Source organism: Diuraphis noxia, unplaced genomic scaffold (assembly GCF_037042655.1).
Source record: "Diuraphis noxia isolate RWA-SAM2 unplaced genomic scaffold, SU_Dnox_SAM2 contig0005, whole genome shotgun sequence".
NCBI classification, from domain to species: Eukaryota; Metazoa; Arthropoda; class Insecta; order Hemiptera; family Aphididae; genus Diuraphis; species Diuraphis noxia.
In genome coordinates, this window is record NW_028301715.1 from 11,584,510 (window position 1) to 11,603,445 (window position 18,936).

At 29.4% G+C, this 18,936-nt stretch overlaps 1 protein-coding gene across 1 annotated transcript in view; it reads left to right on the forward strand.

The window, feature by feature from the left end:
* Positions 1–18,936, forward strand: part of LOC107165644 (uncharacterized) — a 42,852-nt gene that overhangs the window by 4,338 nt on the left and 19,578 nt on the right. The window contains exons 2-6 of the mRNA XM_089229838.1: positions 3,611–3,696; positions 9,763–9,935; positions 10,973–11,094; positions 11,523–11,733; positions 14,869–14,998. Of these exons, the coding sequence (XP_089085964.1) occupies positions 3,611–3,696; positions 9,763–9,935; positions 10,973–11,094; positions 11,523–11,733; positions 14,869–14,998 (722 nt within the window). The remainder of the gene's footprint in view (positions 1–3,610; positions 3,697–9,762; positions 9,936–10,972; positions 11,095–11,522; positions 11,734–14,868; positions 14,999–18,936) is intronic.

Consider the following 18,936-nt stretch of genomic DNA (forward strand, 5'->3'; position numbering starts at 1 on the left):
ACATTTATTATAAGAATATGCTTTTATTTAATTTTCGATATCCGTTGGGCGTTGATGTCAATAAGATTTTTTTTTAATTTTCTCCATCGTTTATTTATTTTTTTTTATTAAAGGGATAACAATTTCTTGGAATCATCGAAAGAAAATTGTTATCCAGTCATTCGAAAGTTACTTATATTTGTTGGATGCCAAATCTTGTCTTGTACTGCAAGTCCTATGAAATTTATATGCAATATTTTATTGGAGCTGATATATGTAATATTAAAATAAAACATCACGCTGATTTGAACACGTTTCCTATTTTGCTTATTCAAACGTACCTGAACGTTATATACTACTATAAATTCAATTATAACATTATAATCATTCTTTAGAATTTAATTCGTTGTAAATTAAAACATGCATTTTGTATAATATGACGTGTACAATTTAATGACCTGTGGCTTGGCCAACAGAGCACGTAGGTACCTATACTGATATTCTCTATTAAACATTATCATTTAATTTTTAACATTAAACAAATTTATCGATAAACATACGTTAAGAACTCATAATATATACCTACAGGGTGTCTCAGAAAGATCCGACAAAAAATAAAATTATGCTAATTAAACGTATGAAAAAAATTGTTAATATTCTATGACAAGTAAATAATTTAAGAAATATTAGAAAATTTAAAAAAATCATATTTAAAAAAAAGTTATTACGTTCCAAATTAATTTAACCAAAAAAAATGGTGAATTTTAAAAAATTCTAAAAAATAAAATACTCGACTTAGATAAATTTTTTTTACCATCAAATTTGTTCATATGTAATCAGATTCACAATTAATAGTCTATTTCGAATTTATCCAAAAAAATGTTTACCGATTTTTAAGTTTTTTATTTTCAGAATTAAAAAATAAAAATCATACTAAAAATGTAGCGCAAATGTCTATGAATCATATAAAAAAAAAATGTTAAAATATTGAACACAACAAAAGTTATTCCATATGTCAGATAATAGTGAGACACTCTGTATAATATATATATACGTCATACATACATGCATACAAATAATATAACGATCATCAAAAATCATTAAACACATGTACAATTCAACGTACAGCCGAAACACGTATATTAGTATACATAATATCTTATTTATAATGTATATAATATAATATATAAACGTTATATTTCGGTAGCCAAATTAGTAAAGCAAATAGATTTTCTTTTGCAGACTTCTAAATCAGGTTACCTGTCAAAAATAAATTATTACTTAAACTCGATAACAATATAAAGAACAACAGTATAGCGTAACTCGGGAATATAATAATATAACCGTAAAAGAGGTGTAAATTATTACACACGCACTCACACCCTCTCGCTATACCACCCTGCAGCACGTAGTTAAATACACACCATCCGAACGGTTATGTTTCAGAGAAGTTTATTTATTCAGTAGTTTTATAAAAATAAAATAAACCAACAAGTCAAAAAATAAGTGCTGCATGTATTACGGTTTTATAAATATTAAATATGCTACCAATACAGCCCGTTGTGTACAAGTTACTAAGCTAAGTCCGTTGAGCATGTCAACTGATTATTTTGTCTGATTTATTCGACAAATGTATCAATAGTTTGCAAAAAATTGTAAAACGTTTTTAAGAATTTGTAAATCAATATACTTTTATTTCATTTGATATTTTTTACAATTTGTACAAGTATTTTTTTTTCAGGATTGGTTTAAGGCTGAAAAATTTTAATGACATCTGAAAGTTTTAAAAGCCAATTTGTGATTATATTCGCAATTAATTTTGAAAAATATTAACACATTTTCTAATCGATCAGTCTTAATCAGGGGCAAACTTTAAGACTATGATATATTCGAATGATTATCATATAAATATATTATATAAATAATGTATCATAACATCTTCATGTCAATCTTAAATGCTAATAATTAAATCTATGAATAAAAAAAATAAGTTTATAATCAGGGATAACGTATGTTGGGGTTTCATGTCTCGAAGGTTTTTCAAAGAATTTATTCATTCGTAATGGGATAACATCATAATAATATATTTTATGTCTTAAGTCACTAATTGAAATTTTTAACTCAGTTTTAAGTATAAAATAAAAAATATACACACACACACTAGTACTAAACTCCTTATTTATAAATCCTTAGTTAAACCAATGTGGACATATGGACTGCAACTTTGGGAAAACACTAAAAAATTTAATCTGAACAAGATACAAACTTTCCAAAATATTACGCTTCGAAAATTATTAAATGCCCCTCCCAACGCATCTAATCATACTAGATATCATACTAATTCGGATCTAAAAAGCCTCTAGTGCACGATGAAGCAAAAATGTATTACAAACGTTTTCACCTTCGTTATCTTACCCCAATCCGCTTGTTAGAAATTTCTTTACACCAACAATCCCTGGTAATCCTCCAAGAAAGTTAAAACGTAAATGCTGCCGTGACTTGCTTGATATATAAATCACCTTCTAAATAAATAATTTATATATATGCCTACGTATATTAAAAACAAGTAGAAGTATCACTAATGGGTAGTTGCTTTCCTCAAGCGTAACATGTATTATGTAATTTATTGTTATCTATTTATTAATATTAATATTAATATTTTTTTTAAATTTTAAATGAGCCTCAACAATAAAGGTTATTGGCCTTTAACATTAATATATATTTTTTTTTTACAAGAATGAGTCATTAACAATAATATATACAAAACAAAGGTAATAGTAAGAACAAAAAAGGATTGAGATATATCTAGGTTAAATAATTTGGTATAGTTTGTTTTAGATAACTGATTAATTTTTCAATGTTTCTTGTCTGGGGACTTAGAGCTTCTTTCAGATTGTCTTCTATGTTGAGCTTGGTTCTGATGTCGGTGAATTTACGGCAGTGGCATATTAAATGTTCAACCGTGGAAGTTTCACCGCAAGTTTGACATTGGTCAGGATCTGATCTGTTCATAAGGTGTTTATGGGTCACCCATGTGTGACCTATCCGTAATCTGTTTAAAATTTCTTCCTGGCGTCTTGGTAATGAGAAGAATGGCCATGGAGAAACTGTAGATTTTATTTTATTTAGCTTGGTATGAAGTGATGACCACGAGATTTGCCATTGAGTTAAAATGTGTTTGTCGATGACGGATTTTAGATCGTGAAGAGTATAGATGTGAATTTTGTAAATATTAATATTATATATGTTTTAATACCTTATATGTCTATTCTGTATCACATTTACTCATTGTGCCATAATAGGTACCTATAGATTGTAAACTTCATATAAAAAAAAGTTTTAAGTATCGTAAAGTTGTTTTTCACAAAATACTATTATTATTGGTTACGTATATCTAATATATATAATTTTATGTATTGATATTATATGACATGCATGACTTTGGGAAGAAACTATACAGGTATCTATAAACTCTCGAGTGGTGCAATTTTAATTTTAGTGGCCCAGCAATAATGACTATACAAGAAACGTATTAAAATAATTGAGTTCACGCACGCCAATGAATTAAATTATTTATATTTTTTATATTGATTTTGTTTAACACGACATATATGTGTGTGTGTGTGTTTAGAAGAGAGCAAACGGTGGAAATCAAATGTCGGCTTCGTCGGTCTGGGAAACATGGGAATTCCGATGGCGAAAAACTTATTGAAAAACGTAAATATCTTGATTATTATTATTGATTTTTACAGATTATAATATATTAATAACGAAAACGGTTCTAAAAAAAAAAATACTATACGTTTCGTTTACTCAGAGCGTACATATACTAAATATATATTTTTTTATATAATACCACTGTCCATTTTATTATTCAACCGTTTAGTATTATGCTTAAATTATATAATATGATATCATGTAGGTACTTATCTCGAAATGACTTAAAAGAGTGTATTTTACCACACCGGTCTAGTTATTTTTTTTTTTTTTTTTTGATGAACACTGTCGCACCACTCCACTTCGGTAATAATTAGAGCTGGAAAAGTGTATATTAACCCTAAAAAAGCGAATAAAAACTTCAAATACACAACCTAAAAATATGCGATTAAAAAAAAAGAGGGTAAGTGGGTATCGCTCTGCTGTACATTAGAGGGTGGGGTGGACCTCTGACTAGGGTAGATTAAATTTGAATGCAATGATAGGTATCATTGCATTAATGATCACATGCATTATCACAGGAAATTTTTTTATGAACTTCTAGTTTAAAATAATTTGCGAATTTTCGTGATTTTTACGTATTTTGTCAAAATTCAAACTTTGAATACTTTAAAAAAAAATTTGTGCATATATATCTATTTTATTTTTCAACTGCTATTGTAAAAACATGATAGGAGCCTTGTATAACATTTTCAAATCTTAGATTTAAAAAGAAAAACTTTTATGAATTTCTATTTAAGATAATTTGAACATTACCGTAACTTTTACATATTTAGTCAAAATTTAAATTTTAAATGCTTATAAAAAAAATTGTGTCTATGTATTTTTATACTTTTTTAATCACTATAAGAATAACTTATGAGGAACTTTGTATTAAATTTTCAAGTATTTTGATATGGCCAAAAAAATTGTATCGATACTTCAAAAGATAATTTTCAGAAAAATTGAAAATTTCAGTTGTCTATAAATATCTCGAAAAAAGTCAAAATGTTTGAAAATTAAATCATATAAAGAAAATGCCAATCTTAATAACTGATAAAATTTTCAAGTATCTACGACTTATACTTTTTGAATAATAACGAATATTTAAAATGGTTTGAGGATAAATCGTTATCGTTACGCTATTTCATAAAAATTTAAAATTCAAACGCACTTAAAATTTTTCCTATAATGATGCTTCGAGTTTTCTCTATAGCTACTTGAAGGAAAACTTATGGAAAACTTAGTGTTGTATTTTTAATCTTTAGTTATAAACACAAAAAATTTTATGATTTTTCAACTTCAACAACAAGTCATTTTTTTTTTGTTTTTCTCGATTTTTTTGAAAACTGTTGGAAAATTTTAATTTTTGACCTCTATAACGCACCAAGGATATTCACTTTTACATCGAAAACCACCCCCAAAGTTTGAAATTGAAGCATTATTTCGACTAGTTATGCTGTACACAGACACAAAAACAAAAAACAAAAAAAAAAACAACACACATCATTGTAAAATCAATACATTCATTACTTCGTTCAGAACCTAAAAGTATGATGTTAACAACATGAAAAATTTAAGATATTAATGTATTTTATTGACTAATGCACAGTATATTAAACAGATAACAACAACAATAAAAGCTTTTAGTCGCGGTGTTTAAAAACATCGCTGAATATTGTACACAATCTTTTACCATTAAACAATATAGATGCATAACAAATCACGATCCCAGTAAACAATGACCAAAAACTTAATGTCAAATAATTAAAATAGATGAAATAAAAAAAAAGACCAGGAAAACTCAAAACAAAAATAATTTTCACATTTTCAGTTGACAAACATTTAATAATTAATAATTAGTCAAGCATTATAAAAACTTGAAAAAAATACAAATATATATACAGGGTGTCCCACAGAGATCTGGCATTCTGACAAATGAAATAACTTTTGTTCTAATCAATATTTTTTAAAAAATTTCTCTTAAATATAATTCATAGACACTTGCGCTACATTTTTATAATACATTTTTTATTTTTTATTTTTTAATACTGAAAATAAAAACTTAAAAATATATAAAAAATGTTTTCGAAATATTCAATATGGCCAATTTGTAAATCTGATTTAAAAAAAAATTTATATGGTAAAAACACTTATTTAAGTCAAATGGCTACAATTTTTTTGAATATCAATATTTTCGTTAAGTAAATTACAATCTAGTTTATGTTAGAAGCCTTGTAATTTCAAATAATAATAAAGTTTTTTAAAAATATTTTATAAGAACATTTTTAAATTAGTGCATGTTAAAATCTAATTATTTTTTTTTTTATTGTTTATTTTATTTTAATAATATGTGATGTATAAACTATAAATTACTATAATTTACCTAATGAAAATATTGATATTTAAAAAAATTGTAAAAAATCAGCCTTTTGACTTAAATAAGTGTTTTTACCATATACATTTTTCTGAAAATCAAATTTATAAATTGGCTATATTGAATATTTCGAAAAAAAAATTTATCAATTTTTAAGATTTTTATTTTCAGTATTAAAAAATAAAAAATGTATTCTAAAAATGTAGCGCAAGTGTCTATGGATTATATTTAAAAGAAATTTAAAAAAAATATTGATTAGAACAAAAGTAAATAACTTTGTCAGAACGTCAGATCTCTGTGGGACACCCTGTATATATATAACCATATAAATCACATTCATGTATGGCATTATAATCTACTCTTATATATATAAACCTAATGGCTAGCACAAATAATTATTTATTTTTTTTATTAGAATAAGCCTTGGCAGCGGTGGCCATTGGCTGACATTGTTTACATTGATTTTATACAATTTTTTACATAGGTAGTTTTGTTTTTACATATTATTATTTTATACTATTTGTTTACAATAAACTACAAATAATTATTAATATTATAAATTACTCAAACTCTGTTGAACTGAAAATGTGTAAGTTAATGTTTTGTTTTCTAAGTTATTTGAATTATTAGTTTTAAAATTGAGTTGAATGAAGTATAAAAATTAAAAAATTAAAAGTTAAAAACATTTATACAGATAGGTACCTCAAAATTATTACTACGAGTATTTTTATCAAAGGTTATTTCAAGATAAATTTAAAAATAAAGTGATTATATGCATTGGTATTACGATGTTTTTTTCGTATAACTATTGTAGTAGATTGTTATTAACTATTATGGCATGCCTTTATCATCGAACCATTAAATTTCATATAAAAACACTTCACTATATTAAAGCTTAACATTATACATATTCAACTATTGGTAACGTGGACTCATATCTTTCCTGAAAAAAAAAAAAAAAAAAAAAACATTTAATTATTCGTTCGATATACATATATTATAATATATTGAATGTTAATAAAAATATATCCTTCAGATATAAATGTATCATAGTACATATGAGAATAATAGATAAACACTATGATCTGTGGTAGAACGTTTAACGTATGTAAAAATAAAGTGTATATTTATATTATATTATGATAATATGTAGACATAAAATTCATAACGCGTGAGATCGATTACAACCGTTTTTAACCATTTAACGCGTACGGAAAGTCTTCTATCATAGATATAGAATAAGTAAACGAAGTTGCGGACGATTTGCAATTATAATTCAACGGATAACGGAAAATAAAGGTCACGTTATAAATGTTTAATATTTTTTACGTCAGAAGTACAATGATATTGTAATGGCAATATATTCATTGTATAATACAATTGTGACGTGGAAACGACCGATATCAACGGCGGCAGGGCAATATACAGACCGAAAAGTTCCAAACAAAATAAAAAAACAAAAATAGATTAATAAATAGTTTTACTGTTGACGACTTTACCTCTGACTGTTCGTATATCAATTATATAACTTGACTGCACTACGTTATTACTCCATATTAACCCATATATAGAATAATATGAAAAGGCGAGAACGAGTGACCCCGTAAGCACTTCCACCCTCATCAATATCCGTCGTAAAATAATATAATTTAAAATTATACACGCCAAATTTAAATATAGTTTGTCATTTATGTATAATATATCAAATGATAAAATACTTCAAAAGTATCTATTAAAACACAGTGTAGTATAATATATATGTGTACAATATACATAAACATACGATCGCATCGTGATCCCTTAATTTTCTGTTCCACCTAAACTCATCAAAATTAGAAGGGTTAGTACTTTAACTAAGGGTAGTATTTTACTATATTAAAATTATCCTATACAATGGCTAAAAGAAACCTACACAGTATTTGCAGCGTCTGCAGAGCCCCCACAAGGGGGTTGCTCGACCAGGAGTATAGGGGTCTGGATATTTTAGAGGCCCATTGAAATTGATTTGTAATTTTTAAATTGTAATAAATAGTAAAATTAAATAATAATTTAAAGCGCTCACAAAATTATTTAGTACAGAAGCCCAAAAATCTAATCTGGGAGGGAGGCTAAGTGTTTCTAAAAAAAAGTCTAAATTCGCATTCAATATACATAGATATAAAATTCAGCTTATTCATAAAAACAAACTATGGAAATATACCAAGTAGTATAACACACTTTAAATCATCACGGGTACCATTAACTGAGGCAATTAGTATTGTAAATAATGCAAAAACTTATATTTTAAATAATACAAATACAAGTAATCAAGGTAAAGCAATAAAGAAAATAATTGAAATCGTTTTAGAAAAAAGTGTTGGTTATACTGCAATGGAAACAATTGCTAACATTTTAGAAAGCAAGGAAACTTTTCGTACAAATCATTAGAAGAATTAAATTCAAACGATATTTTTCACACGAAATTTGCTCCTATATTACATCCGTGGACGTCAAAAGGAACTTTTCCACGTATAAAAATATTCTTTCGAACCTTTGATATTTGAACATATTAAATTTAGTAAGTACAATAGGCTTACTTAGAATTTTAATAATTTACATACATTTTAATATATATTTTAGTATGTTTAGGATGAATAATATTTCCCCAAAAACGGTCAAAACACATGTATCAACATCATAGAGCAGTCAATATTTGAAATTTTCAGTTTTTTTAATAAAATAATAAATTAATAAGTAATAATTATATCTCATTTATCAATTACAATTTGTGTAAAAAAATAAAAATATATGGCATTTTTAAGGTCATTTTTGAGATAAATGCATTTTTAGTCATGTTTTAGAGCATATTTGTATGATTTTAAGTGCATTTAAATTCGGGCCCTAATTATTATAAGTATAGTTTATATTATTATTTATTATATTATTATTTAAACTATAATTATAGTTATTTAACAGTATTATTATTTGGATTAGGACAAACAATTATTTAAAATCATCATTAGACATTAGCATAATGATATTATACTTTGTAATTTACATTAATTTACGATTCAATCATAGTATTAAACCCTTAATAACTTAAATTACAATTCGGGTGGATATTTGAAAATGATAAACGATAATTACGAATTTTATAGGAACATTTAAAATATAAAATAATTTATACTTTAATTCCTAAGTACCTACACTATATCGATAAGTAGTCTAGCTTATAATTTAAGAAACATTGTACTTACATCATACTGTGAATAATACCTTCGATAAATACGAGTATCGTACAAACCAGCTCGCTCATGAACAGTGTTCGAATCACGTCGAATACTTCTTAAAAATAGGGCAGGATAGAATTGTCTCTCGATTCACTGTTAATTCGTCAAGTGAATAAATAAATTAAATCACGTAATATATAGACATATGCATATATATATGTAACCGTGATATCGAAAACTATACAGTAAATACACATGTAACGTATAGTAGCAAGGATCGTTGGACGATTTCTCTTCTAGACGATTCAAAACAATTGCTCGCGTTCGCGGCATTCCTTCAAGTCTTCGGAGTTCCAACGAGTCATTGACTTTTCTGCACAAACCGTCTTTTACGTACCTATATTATTTATACAGAGTTAAAAACGATTCTTTTCCATCATCATTATGTATTTATACGATATTTTTTGAATAATATAATATATTTCGTGAATGTCTTAACAGGGTTACGGGGTGGTGGGCAACGATGTGTCTGCAGAACGGATGGACTTGTTCCGGGGGCTGGACGGAGCCAAGACCGCGGACACACTGCAACAAGTGGCCGCATCTACGGAAGCCGTGATCACCATGTTGCCGGAGAACCAACACGTGCTTTTCGCATACGAGAAATTACTAGAGTGAGAATAGACTTTAATGCGTAGTATAAATTATACTCAGGACTCAAGATGAGCCTAATAGCGGATCAGCGCACATTGATAAATTATTGATTATTAGTCTGCAGTTACGATGTGTCAAAAATTAAAAAGAAAAAAATTAGGTTCAAATAATGATTGCTAAAAATACCAGAATAATAAATTATTAAGTATGAATAAAATTACCAAAGAACTCTTCGATGCCCACGCCATATGTATGATACATTATTACTATGACAATATTATGTATAGCTGATGTAAACATAATTTTATAGTAATTTCAAAAATATAACATTATAAATAAGTAATAACTATATTACGTCGACGTACTTATGATAAAAACCTACGGAAAGTAAAGTTTCATTAGGCCATAAGTCAAAAAGTTATTGAGTTAAAGATTTTTGGAATACAAATGCTTTTATTAAATATAACACATAATAAATTTGTTTCTACCAAACAAGTTTCTTCACTTTTCTTAGAAAAAATAATAAATTTTGCTCAATAAAACTTACATTTTGATTTTACCCTACTTTATAACTAGAGCTACATACAGTACCTCGTTGAAAATCGATTAACTGTTTAGATATATTTTAAATCAGTTAGAAATATTAGCTTTTTATGTTTAATTTAAAAAAATTTGATAATAATATAATTTTATGCGTAAAAGATAAAAAAAATAATTCGAAATCAAATAAATTAAAAAATATCGCATTTGAAAGTTTTGATCTTTTTTTTATAATTATCGTTTTTATCAGATAAATAATTACAATATGTAGGTAAAAAATAATATATAATCAAGCATTATACTACAATAAGTAATACGCGCATTAACGGTTAATGAGATAGGGTGTAAACTGCAAATGTCAAATACATACAGAGATTAACTTAAGATTATACAAAAAAGTTTTGAAACTTGCCTACAATATGTATCTACTATTATTCAACATATTATATAGGCAAAATAAATTTTAGGTTTACAAATTATATTTCGTTTTTTTTAACGTGATTTTTATTTATATTAGGTTCTCGAAACCAGAACAGTTATTCGTGGATTGTAGTACAATCAGTCCAGAGAGTTCTAAAAAAGTTTCAGACATGGCTAATCAGAAAGGTTGTAAATTTCTAGGGGCACCCGTTTCAGGAGGTATTTATATTTATTGTTTACTATTAATTATTATTATTATTATTATTAGTAAAATTATGTATACGAGAAGCTGGTTGATTATGGTGCAGCTCGTTTAAAAAAATGTATATATCATTATTTGTTACTTATGTTCTAACTAGAAAATATTGATCCTCCCCCCAAAAACCAGGCATTTACGCCACTGATTGGCTACGATCGTATTAAGTTTTAATTTTTTAATTTTGATATATCACTATTGTTATTAGGTATTCTATAATTTTTTTTAAGTAAAAAAAGAAGCATTTTTGCATGTATTTTTTTAATCTAAAGTCTTGTATATATTACGACAGAAATAAGGGAGGGGTTTTTTTAGTGGTCATCAGGGATTTTGCACTTAGGTAGGAACCTTGAAGATATATTGAGCGAAGATATCTAATAATTTGTCGCAGGAGTGGTGGGTGCAGAGAACGGCACCCTAACGTTCATGGTGGGCGGAGACGAAAGCACGCTGACGGCGGCTGAACACTTACTCGATTCCATGGGGTCCCGGTGGGTGTACTGTGGACCGGCCGGTTCGGGGCTGGTCGCCAAGATATGCAACAACATGATACTCGGCATGACCATGGCGGCGGTGGCCGAAGCGATGAACCTGGGTATTAAGTACGTCTCTATCGTTTTCATAAATGATTTATTTTTAGATTATTAATATTATAACAAGACTGATGGTCCGATATAGGTATACAGTAAATCTTATATAGGCATCTCGGGTATACACTTACATGGTGCATTATTTAAATACATAATATTATATATCCTTGCTTACTACGTGGTACAATGTCATGTCTAGAGGCACCATAAGTGGGGCACGTTGATGATCTAATATTCTAGTCGGTACTACAGGGGGTTGTAATTTTGTATATATTATGTTATAGGTCAATAGGTAATAGTGTAATACATTTACTTCGATAAGGGTTTCATTGGGCCGGGGTGGATGATAAATTTATGGCTCTGTGTTTTCTCGTAATATGTGTTTCAGATAATTTCGCAATTTCTCGACGAGTACCTACCTATTATAGCCATATAGGCACCATTTATATAATATTATTATACCCTCTCGGTAAAAGCGATTATGGACAAAACTCCTATTATAGGTATTATAATAATTAATAGATTATTACATAATATATACAGCGAACTTTATAGTAGCTTTGTGATTAGGTATATTATGCATTAATTTTATGCGGGATATTGCTGGAATGGTACAAAATTTAAAAATATAATATTGTTTATTAAATTATTACTATTATTAGGTAGTTTTATGATGTAATTTTATGCTTGTTATAGCGACTGTCTAAAACAATACTTCACAATGCATAAGGTATTAGCGAGTGAATAGCTTAGAAAATAAAATGTATCTCTACACCAGGCTTTTTAAATAAATCAACTCGATAGTTATCTTTATGGAAATATATTATTATTATGAAGGTATATATACTGAATACAAAATCATAGATATAAATCGGTATTTATTTGGGATTTGGCATACATAAACTCTTTTAAGATCATATTGACATCGTATATTCTAAAAATGAATAATTTATGTTATTACAAAGAGTGATTTTTTTTTTTATTACTTATCCAGACAATAACGTTTTATTCAAGAACTATTTCAACCATTTTAGTTTAAATTTACATAATTACATACAAGTTGAGCATATTTATAGCGTTATACCCTTAGAAAGTAAATATAACATTAATATAATAAATTATATTAATATTACATCCGACATTTTTTTCATATTTCACAAATATTATCACCCTTAAAGAAAACTTATAAGTACTTATGTCTGATTTCTCACTGTCTGGACGAGATAATGATGTGTTATAACATTGAGCTTTTCACGACAAAAAAATCACTTCATATTGAAGATTGATCCAACTATATATGTATAAGTGAAGGTATAATTAATTATTTATAAATGCTTAATGTTCACGAGTAGAGTAGTGTGCCAAGACTCCACGCAGTATACCCTAAGGCTCTACTTTTCCACTCCACTTATCCAAACTTTAAACAATTGTTTTATTAGTTATTCAATTTGTTCAATAATCAATATATAATATTATTATGCACCAAATTTTTAGAAAAAAATATTCTGATTAAGTGTATTAAGTGTAGGTATAAAATAAAATATAGGTTGGTTTACATAGAACATAAAAATACATATATTATTAACTCATCACAAAGCAGTACAAATAGCTAAACAAATGCAATTGATAGGTACACGATTTTCTGAATAATAACTGAAAAATCTCGAAATCCAAAGATGTACCCATATCAATTATTCGTTGATTATCGGTGGATAACAATTAATAAATCTTGGTGCATTTATACAAAAATGTGTGGAAAAAATTATATAAATAATATCTCCTATACAGTAGGTATACGTGAATATTTCATGCTATTTAACAATATTGAAAAAAAAAATACAGGTATGTGTTACAAAGTTGTGTAACAATTTGAATTTAATAAAAATAAATTGTTTTAAAGAGTAGATAATTCCACTAATTTTAGTAATTACTTAAATTTAGTCAATAAATGTTCTATAATATTTAAAAAAATTAAGAAATATGAAAAAAATTATTATTAGGTATAGGTATAGGCATTAGGTAAACAGATAGGTAAGGTAATAAGGAGGGCGTCATTCATTTGGGCGAATAACCCAAAATTTACCTGAGCTGTATCATTTGGGCGAGAAATTAACCGATCGTTTAGATGAATTTATAAATTATTGAATAATAATAGGGAAGTAACATGTTATATTTAACATATAATAAATACGATCATATTAAATATGAGTTAAAATTAAAAAAACTAGTTAGGTACTATTTTTAATAAAATATTATGACAATATGACAATTTATATGAGAATATATAATGGATATGAGGTACCATACTAATAACAAATTATAAGATAATAAATTATATATGACAATTACAACATAACACATTTTTAACCATATACCAATTAGAATTAACTGAGAGTCCTAAGTCTCTAAAAATGGGAAGGAAAACGTATATTATATAGTCTATAAATTATAATCAATATGATGACTAAATATAATATTGTGATAATTAGCCATAATTTTATAAATTATTTTTTAGGAATAATATTATATAACAATTTTTTTTTTTTAATAACTCGGCTCGCCCAAACGATGTATTAGATAAATTAGAGGTGTGTGTACATTTCGCCCAAATGATGTATATAAATTCGCCCAAACGATATGTTATTTTGGGTTATTCGCCCAAATGAAAGCCGCCCAATAAGGATGTATACAACGTACCTATATTAAATTTAGGTTTTAACAAGATAAAGATATTATCATTGGCGCATCTAGGAGGGTGCTTTGGGTCCTTAGCAACCTCTAAGTTAAAATAATTAGCAGTTAGAGAATTTTTTTTTTTAAATTAGGTCCTTTAAGTTACAAAATACCCTGGAAATTAAACACCCCCTTGTTCACATGTCTAATTCCACCGATAGATATCAAAATGTACAGCATTGCCTAATTTTATTTCATAATTCGTTTCAACATGAATAAGCAAATGTATCCACACTCCTATCAAGGGTCAATTTTAGTCTATTAAGACCTATATTTTAACTTTTAAATTTTAAGCAATCGATTTTTAAGCCACGCATTATATTATCGTAATATTATTTATTACCTACCTATCATTATATTGTATTCTCTGCAGTAACACACGTTGTATATTATAACTACATAGTTTTCTTTTAGGCTGGGCATGGAACCTAAGGTTCTGGCTTCCGTCATCAACACGAGCACAGGAAGATGTTGGGCATCCGAAATCAATAACCCCGTGCCTGGAGCCATCGAGAAGCAGATTCCCAGTAACAACGATTATTTGGTACGAATCACAGCGCCTAAGCGTCTTAAATTACTCATTCAGATTCTTTGCATAACATTCTTTTCTAAATTTGGTCTGTGATATTTTTGATCGGACCAAAAACATCAAACTGAACGAAATCATTCACCCAAATACTTAATAATACTTTCTCACGATCGTATTCTATTTTATAACCCAATGGCGCCGTACGGGTATACAACCTACAAATCACCAGTTCAAATCAGTTCTATCGGCTATCTCCGTGACTCAGTGATAGCCTAAAAATTTAATAGACAATGTCTTGATAGGTAGATAGGTCATAAGAAGGTACTGACAAAATATTATAATATAGTTTTAATTTTAACATATATATATATATATAATTTATCAAGCAAAAATTAAAATTTTATACCAGCTGTGAAGACATGACTATCGGAGTGTTATAATATCTATACTGTAAAATTTACCAGTATAATTTACGATTCTCAAACACCATAACCGTAAAACTTGTAATAGGTAGATTTTATACGCTGATGGTTATCTACGGTTCTTACAAAAAATTCAGAAATTGTTCTTTAATAATTGTAATATTTTTTTATTTCGAACAATATTAAATTATATAATTTAATAACAACATTAATATTATTTGATCATTAATAAATATATAATTACTGTAAAAAAAAATACAATAGAATTCACATCTGCGGTGGGCGCGTAATACAATATATAATAGTCGGCCGAGTAACAATAAATACGACGCGTTCACGTAAAATACAAATATGAGTGAGACGCGTAAGATGAAAATACTTAGTGTTCGCGTAGAATATAATATAAATATGAGTTGTACGCGTAGTATGAATATACTTAGTGTTCGCGTAGAATATAATATAAATATGAGTTGTACGTGTAGTATGAATATACTTAGTGTTCGCGTAGAATATATAATATAAATATGAGTTGTACGCGTAGAATGAAAATAAACAATAATCGGCCGCGTGACAATGAATACAACGCGGTCGGGTAAAATATAGATATGAGTTGAACGCGTAATACAATCTATAACGATATTACGTACTGCACGACAGTGTCTTATCAAGAATAAACGAAATGTTATGACATACACATCTATGTTATAATTATTACTCACATTCCCACCAAGAACATTATATTAATGACTTACGGTTATATTGTATCAGTTGATCTCCACGAAGTCTTTCTTCAATGGTACACCTGTGTGGAATTGATGATGCACTGATCTCGTCCGAAGTTAACACAAATAACGGTGGCCGTATACACGACGGCGTGTGCAGCGGCGGCGCTGTTCTAGCCTGCCGAATTATCGGCGGCCGAGAACTCGCTAACACTCGCGGCGGCGGTGCGGTCTTAGCCTACCTATTACAGGTGGCCGAAGACAACACAAACGAAAGGGAAACGGCGGAAGTATGTGCGACGGCGTGTGCAGCGGCGGCGCTGTTCTAGCCTGCCGAATTATCGGCGGCCGAGAACTCGCTAACACTTGCGGCGGCGGTGCGGTCTTAGCCTACCTATTACAGGTGGCCGAAGACAACACAAACGAAGGAGAAACGAAGGCACTATCACTACACAACGACACTATTTACTACCCGACGAAACTATTTATGACTGCACTATTCTTCCAGACTCACTACTTTACTCTATAGACATAGTCCGAATGTCAGATCGCCTTCTAGCCTTCCTATTACCGGTGGCCGAGAAAACGATCCGACACTAGCCAGTTATCTAAGAGGCCGAGTAGTCGGTAAATGAAAAATGACACTTTTGCTATTGCGCTTCGCTGGTTATATCGACTTCTACAGTATCTGGTCCGGGGTAGAAGTTGGGGCTAGAATATATACTAACGGTCGTAGGTACCGGCTTATTGTATGTTACGGATCGACGGTCTACGCTCTCTGTCGGCCGTGGTAGCGGTACGTAGAGCGATATTTACACTGTTGTTTCCACTTTGCCACTTGATGGCGCGTCGTGAGTTTTGTACTCGTTACATAGTCCCCTTTTGCTTTGTCGGTACTTTTGTGAAGGAGACAAAATACAGACAAAGTAAATTATTTACACATCTATTTATCTATTTACATATTTATATATATATACACCTCACCCTATCTTGATCTTAGTTTTGCTTCTTATTTTTTTGTTTGTACCAAGCTCGTTTGGCCGCTGTCCTTCTTTCTTTTCGGGACAGTCTGATCATAGGCCCTGGATCTATATGAGTTATTTTCGAATCGGATGTTGAAACTGTCATTGATTTCAATTCCGGTTTTCTTTCGAGTACTTCCATTGTTGCGTCGATTAGACTTTTACCTTGAATAGTATAGTCAGCTTGTTGTATTATATCTAATTCATATTGGCTCATTTCTTCATAAGGTTTTCGTTGGTGGATTTGTGCTGCTCTCTGTCTCTGGAATTGTGCTATCGCTTTAGCGTGTTCTTTGTTCTTGATCACGGTTGACTCAATATTGATTTGCCCAATTGGTAGGGTGATCTGTTCTTCGTCCTCGCTTATATCACTATAGCTTAATTGTATAGCATCTGTGAGATCTTCTGTAACGGGTTTCACCTGATGTTGCAGGTGTTCCTCTTCTTCATTTTCACTGACACTAGTCTCTTCCCATTGACTGGCGGTTTCGTCAGGCTCACTGTCACTGCCGAGGGCCTCTTTGATCCGTCTTTTTAATTCATTTTGATGCTGTATGACCTGTTCATCTTCACTATAATATTCCTCACCAAATAAATTGATGATGGTCTGTCGGTACTTATCCATTTCTCACTTTGACAAAGATATTTTTTTTTAGGGTATATGATAATATGCACATTTGACCCATCCACCACACATATAGATACAAACATATATTTACAAACAACAAAAAAAAAAAATTTAATATTTTTTTTTTTTTTTTTTTTTTTTTTTTTTTTTACATATTTATACACATATATTATTTTATTATGCATCATATGATACGGGGTCGCCTGGATCACCCGGACATATATATGGTTTAATGTTTTTTACATTATATGTAATGAGTTTGTCCCCTTCTTGTATTACTACGGTGTTGTTATCACGTACCTCGTGTATTGTGTATGGTCCACGGTATAACAAAAACAGCTTCTTTATCTCCCGGTCTTCTGCCGACGACAATCGATGTTCTTTGACAAGTATGCACTGACTCTTAGTATAGTTTATAAATTTCTTTCCTCTGTCCAAATAATTGCTCCTTTGTTGCGCTGATTTCTTTATTCGTTCCCTCGCGATTTGTATTATAACTTCTGTTTTAGCATCCGTGGTTCCTTGTGGAAAGTTTATTAGTTTTTCAAGGACCAGTGGTTGGCGTGGTTGACCCATCAGTTCTTGTGGCGTGTATCCGGTAGTAGTGTGGGTGGTATTGTTCATCCAGAATTCAATCTTCTTTAGATACTGTACCCAGTTAGTGTGTTTCCGATGACAGTAGGTGCGTAACATTCGTCCGATCTCTCTGTTTGCCCGTTCGACGGGGTTGCCCTCTGGGTGGTATGCAGTGGTCCTTAAAATCTTGACTCCTAATTTTTGCATATGTAATGTCCATTTCTTGCTATGGAATTGTGTCCCGTTGTCTGTTAATATTTTTTTAAATGATCCGCAATTTGGTATGTACTGCTTCTCAATCCGTTTTAATATAGTTTCCGCCGTAGCTTTCCTTAGTGGGTATACCTGTAAATACTTTGAGAAAACGTCTATCATGACTAGTATATATTTCGCACCTAGTTGACCCGTGGGTAGTGGTCCGATCAGGTCCAGAGATACCAATTCTCTTGGTCCGGTAGGTATGTTGGATATTAGTGGTCCCCTAGTCACCTGATTATATATCTTACTTTTTTGACAAATGTCACAGGATTGCGTGATGCGTTTAACTGTGTGATACATATGGCTTAGTTGACAATCCTGCTTG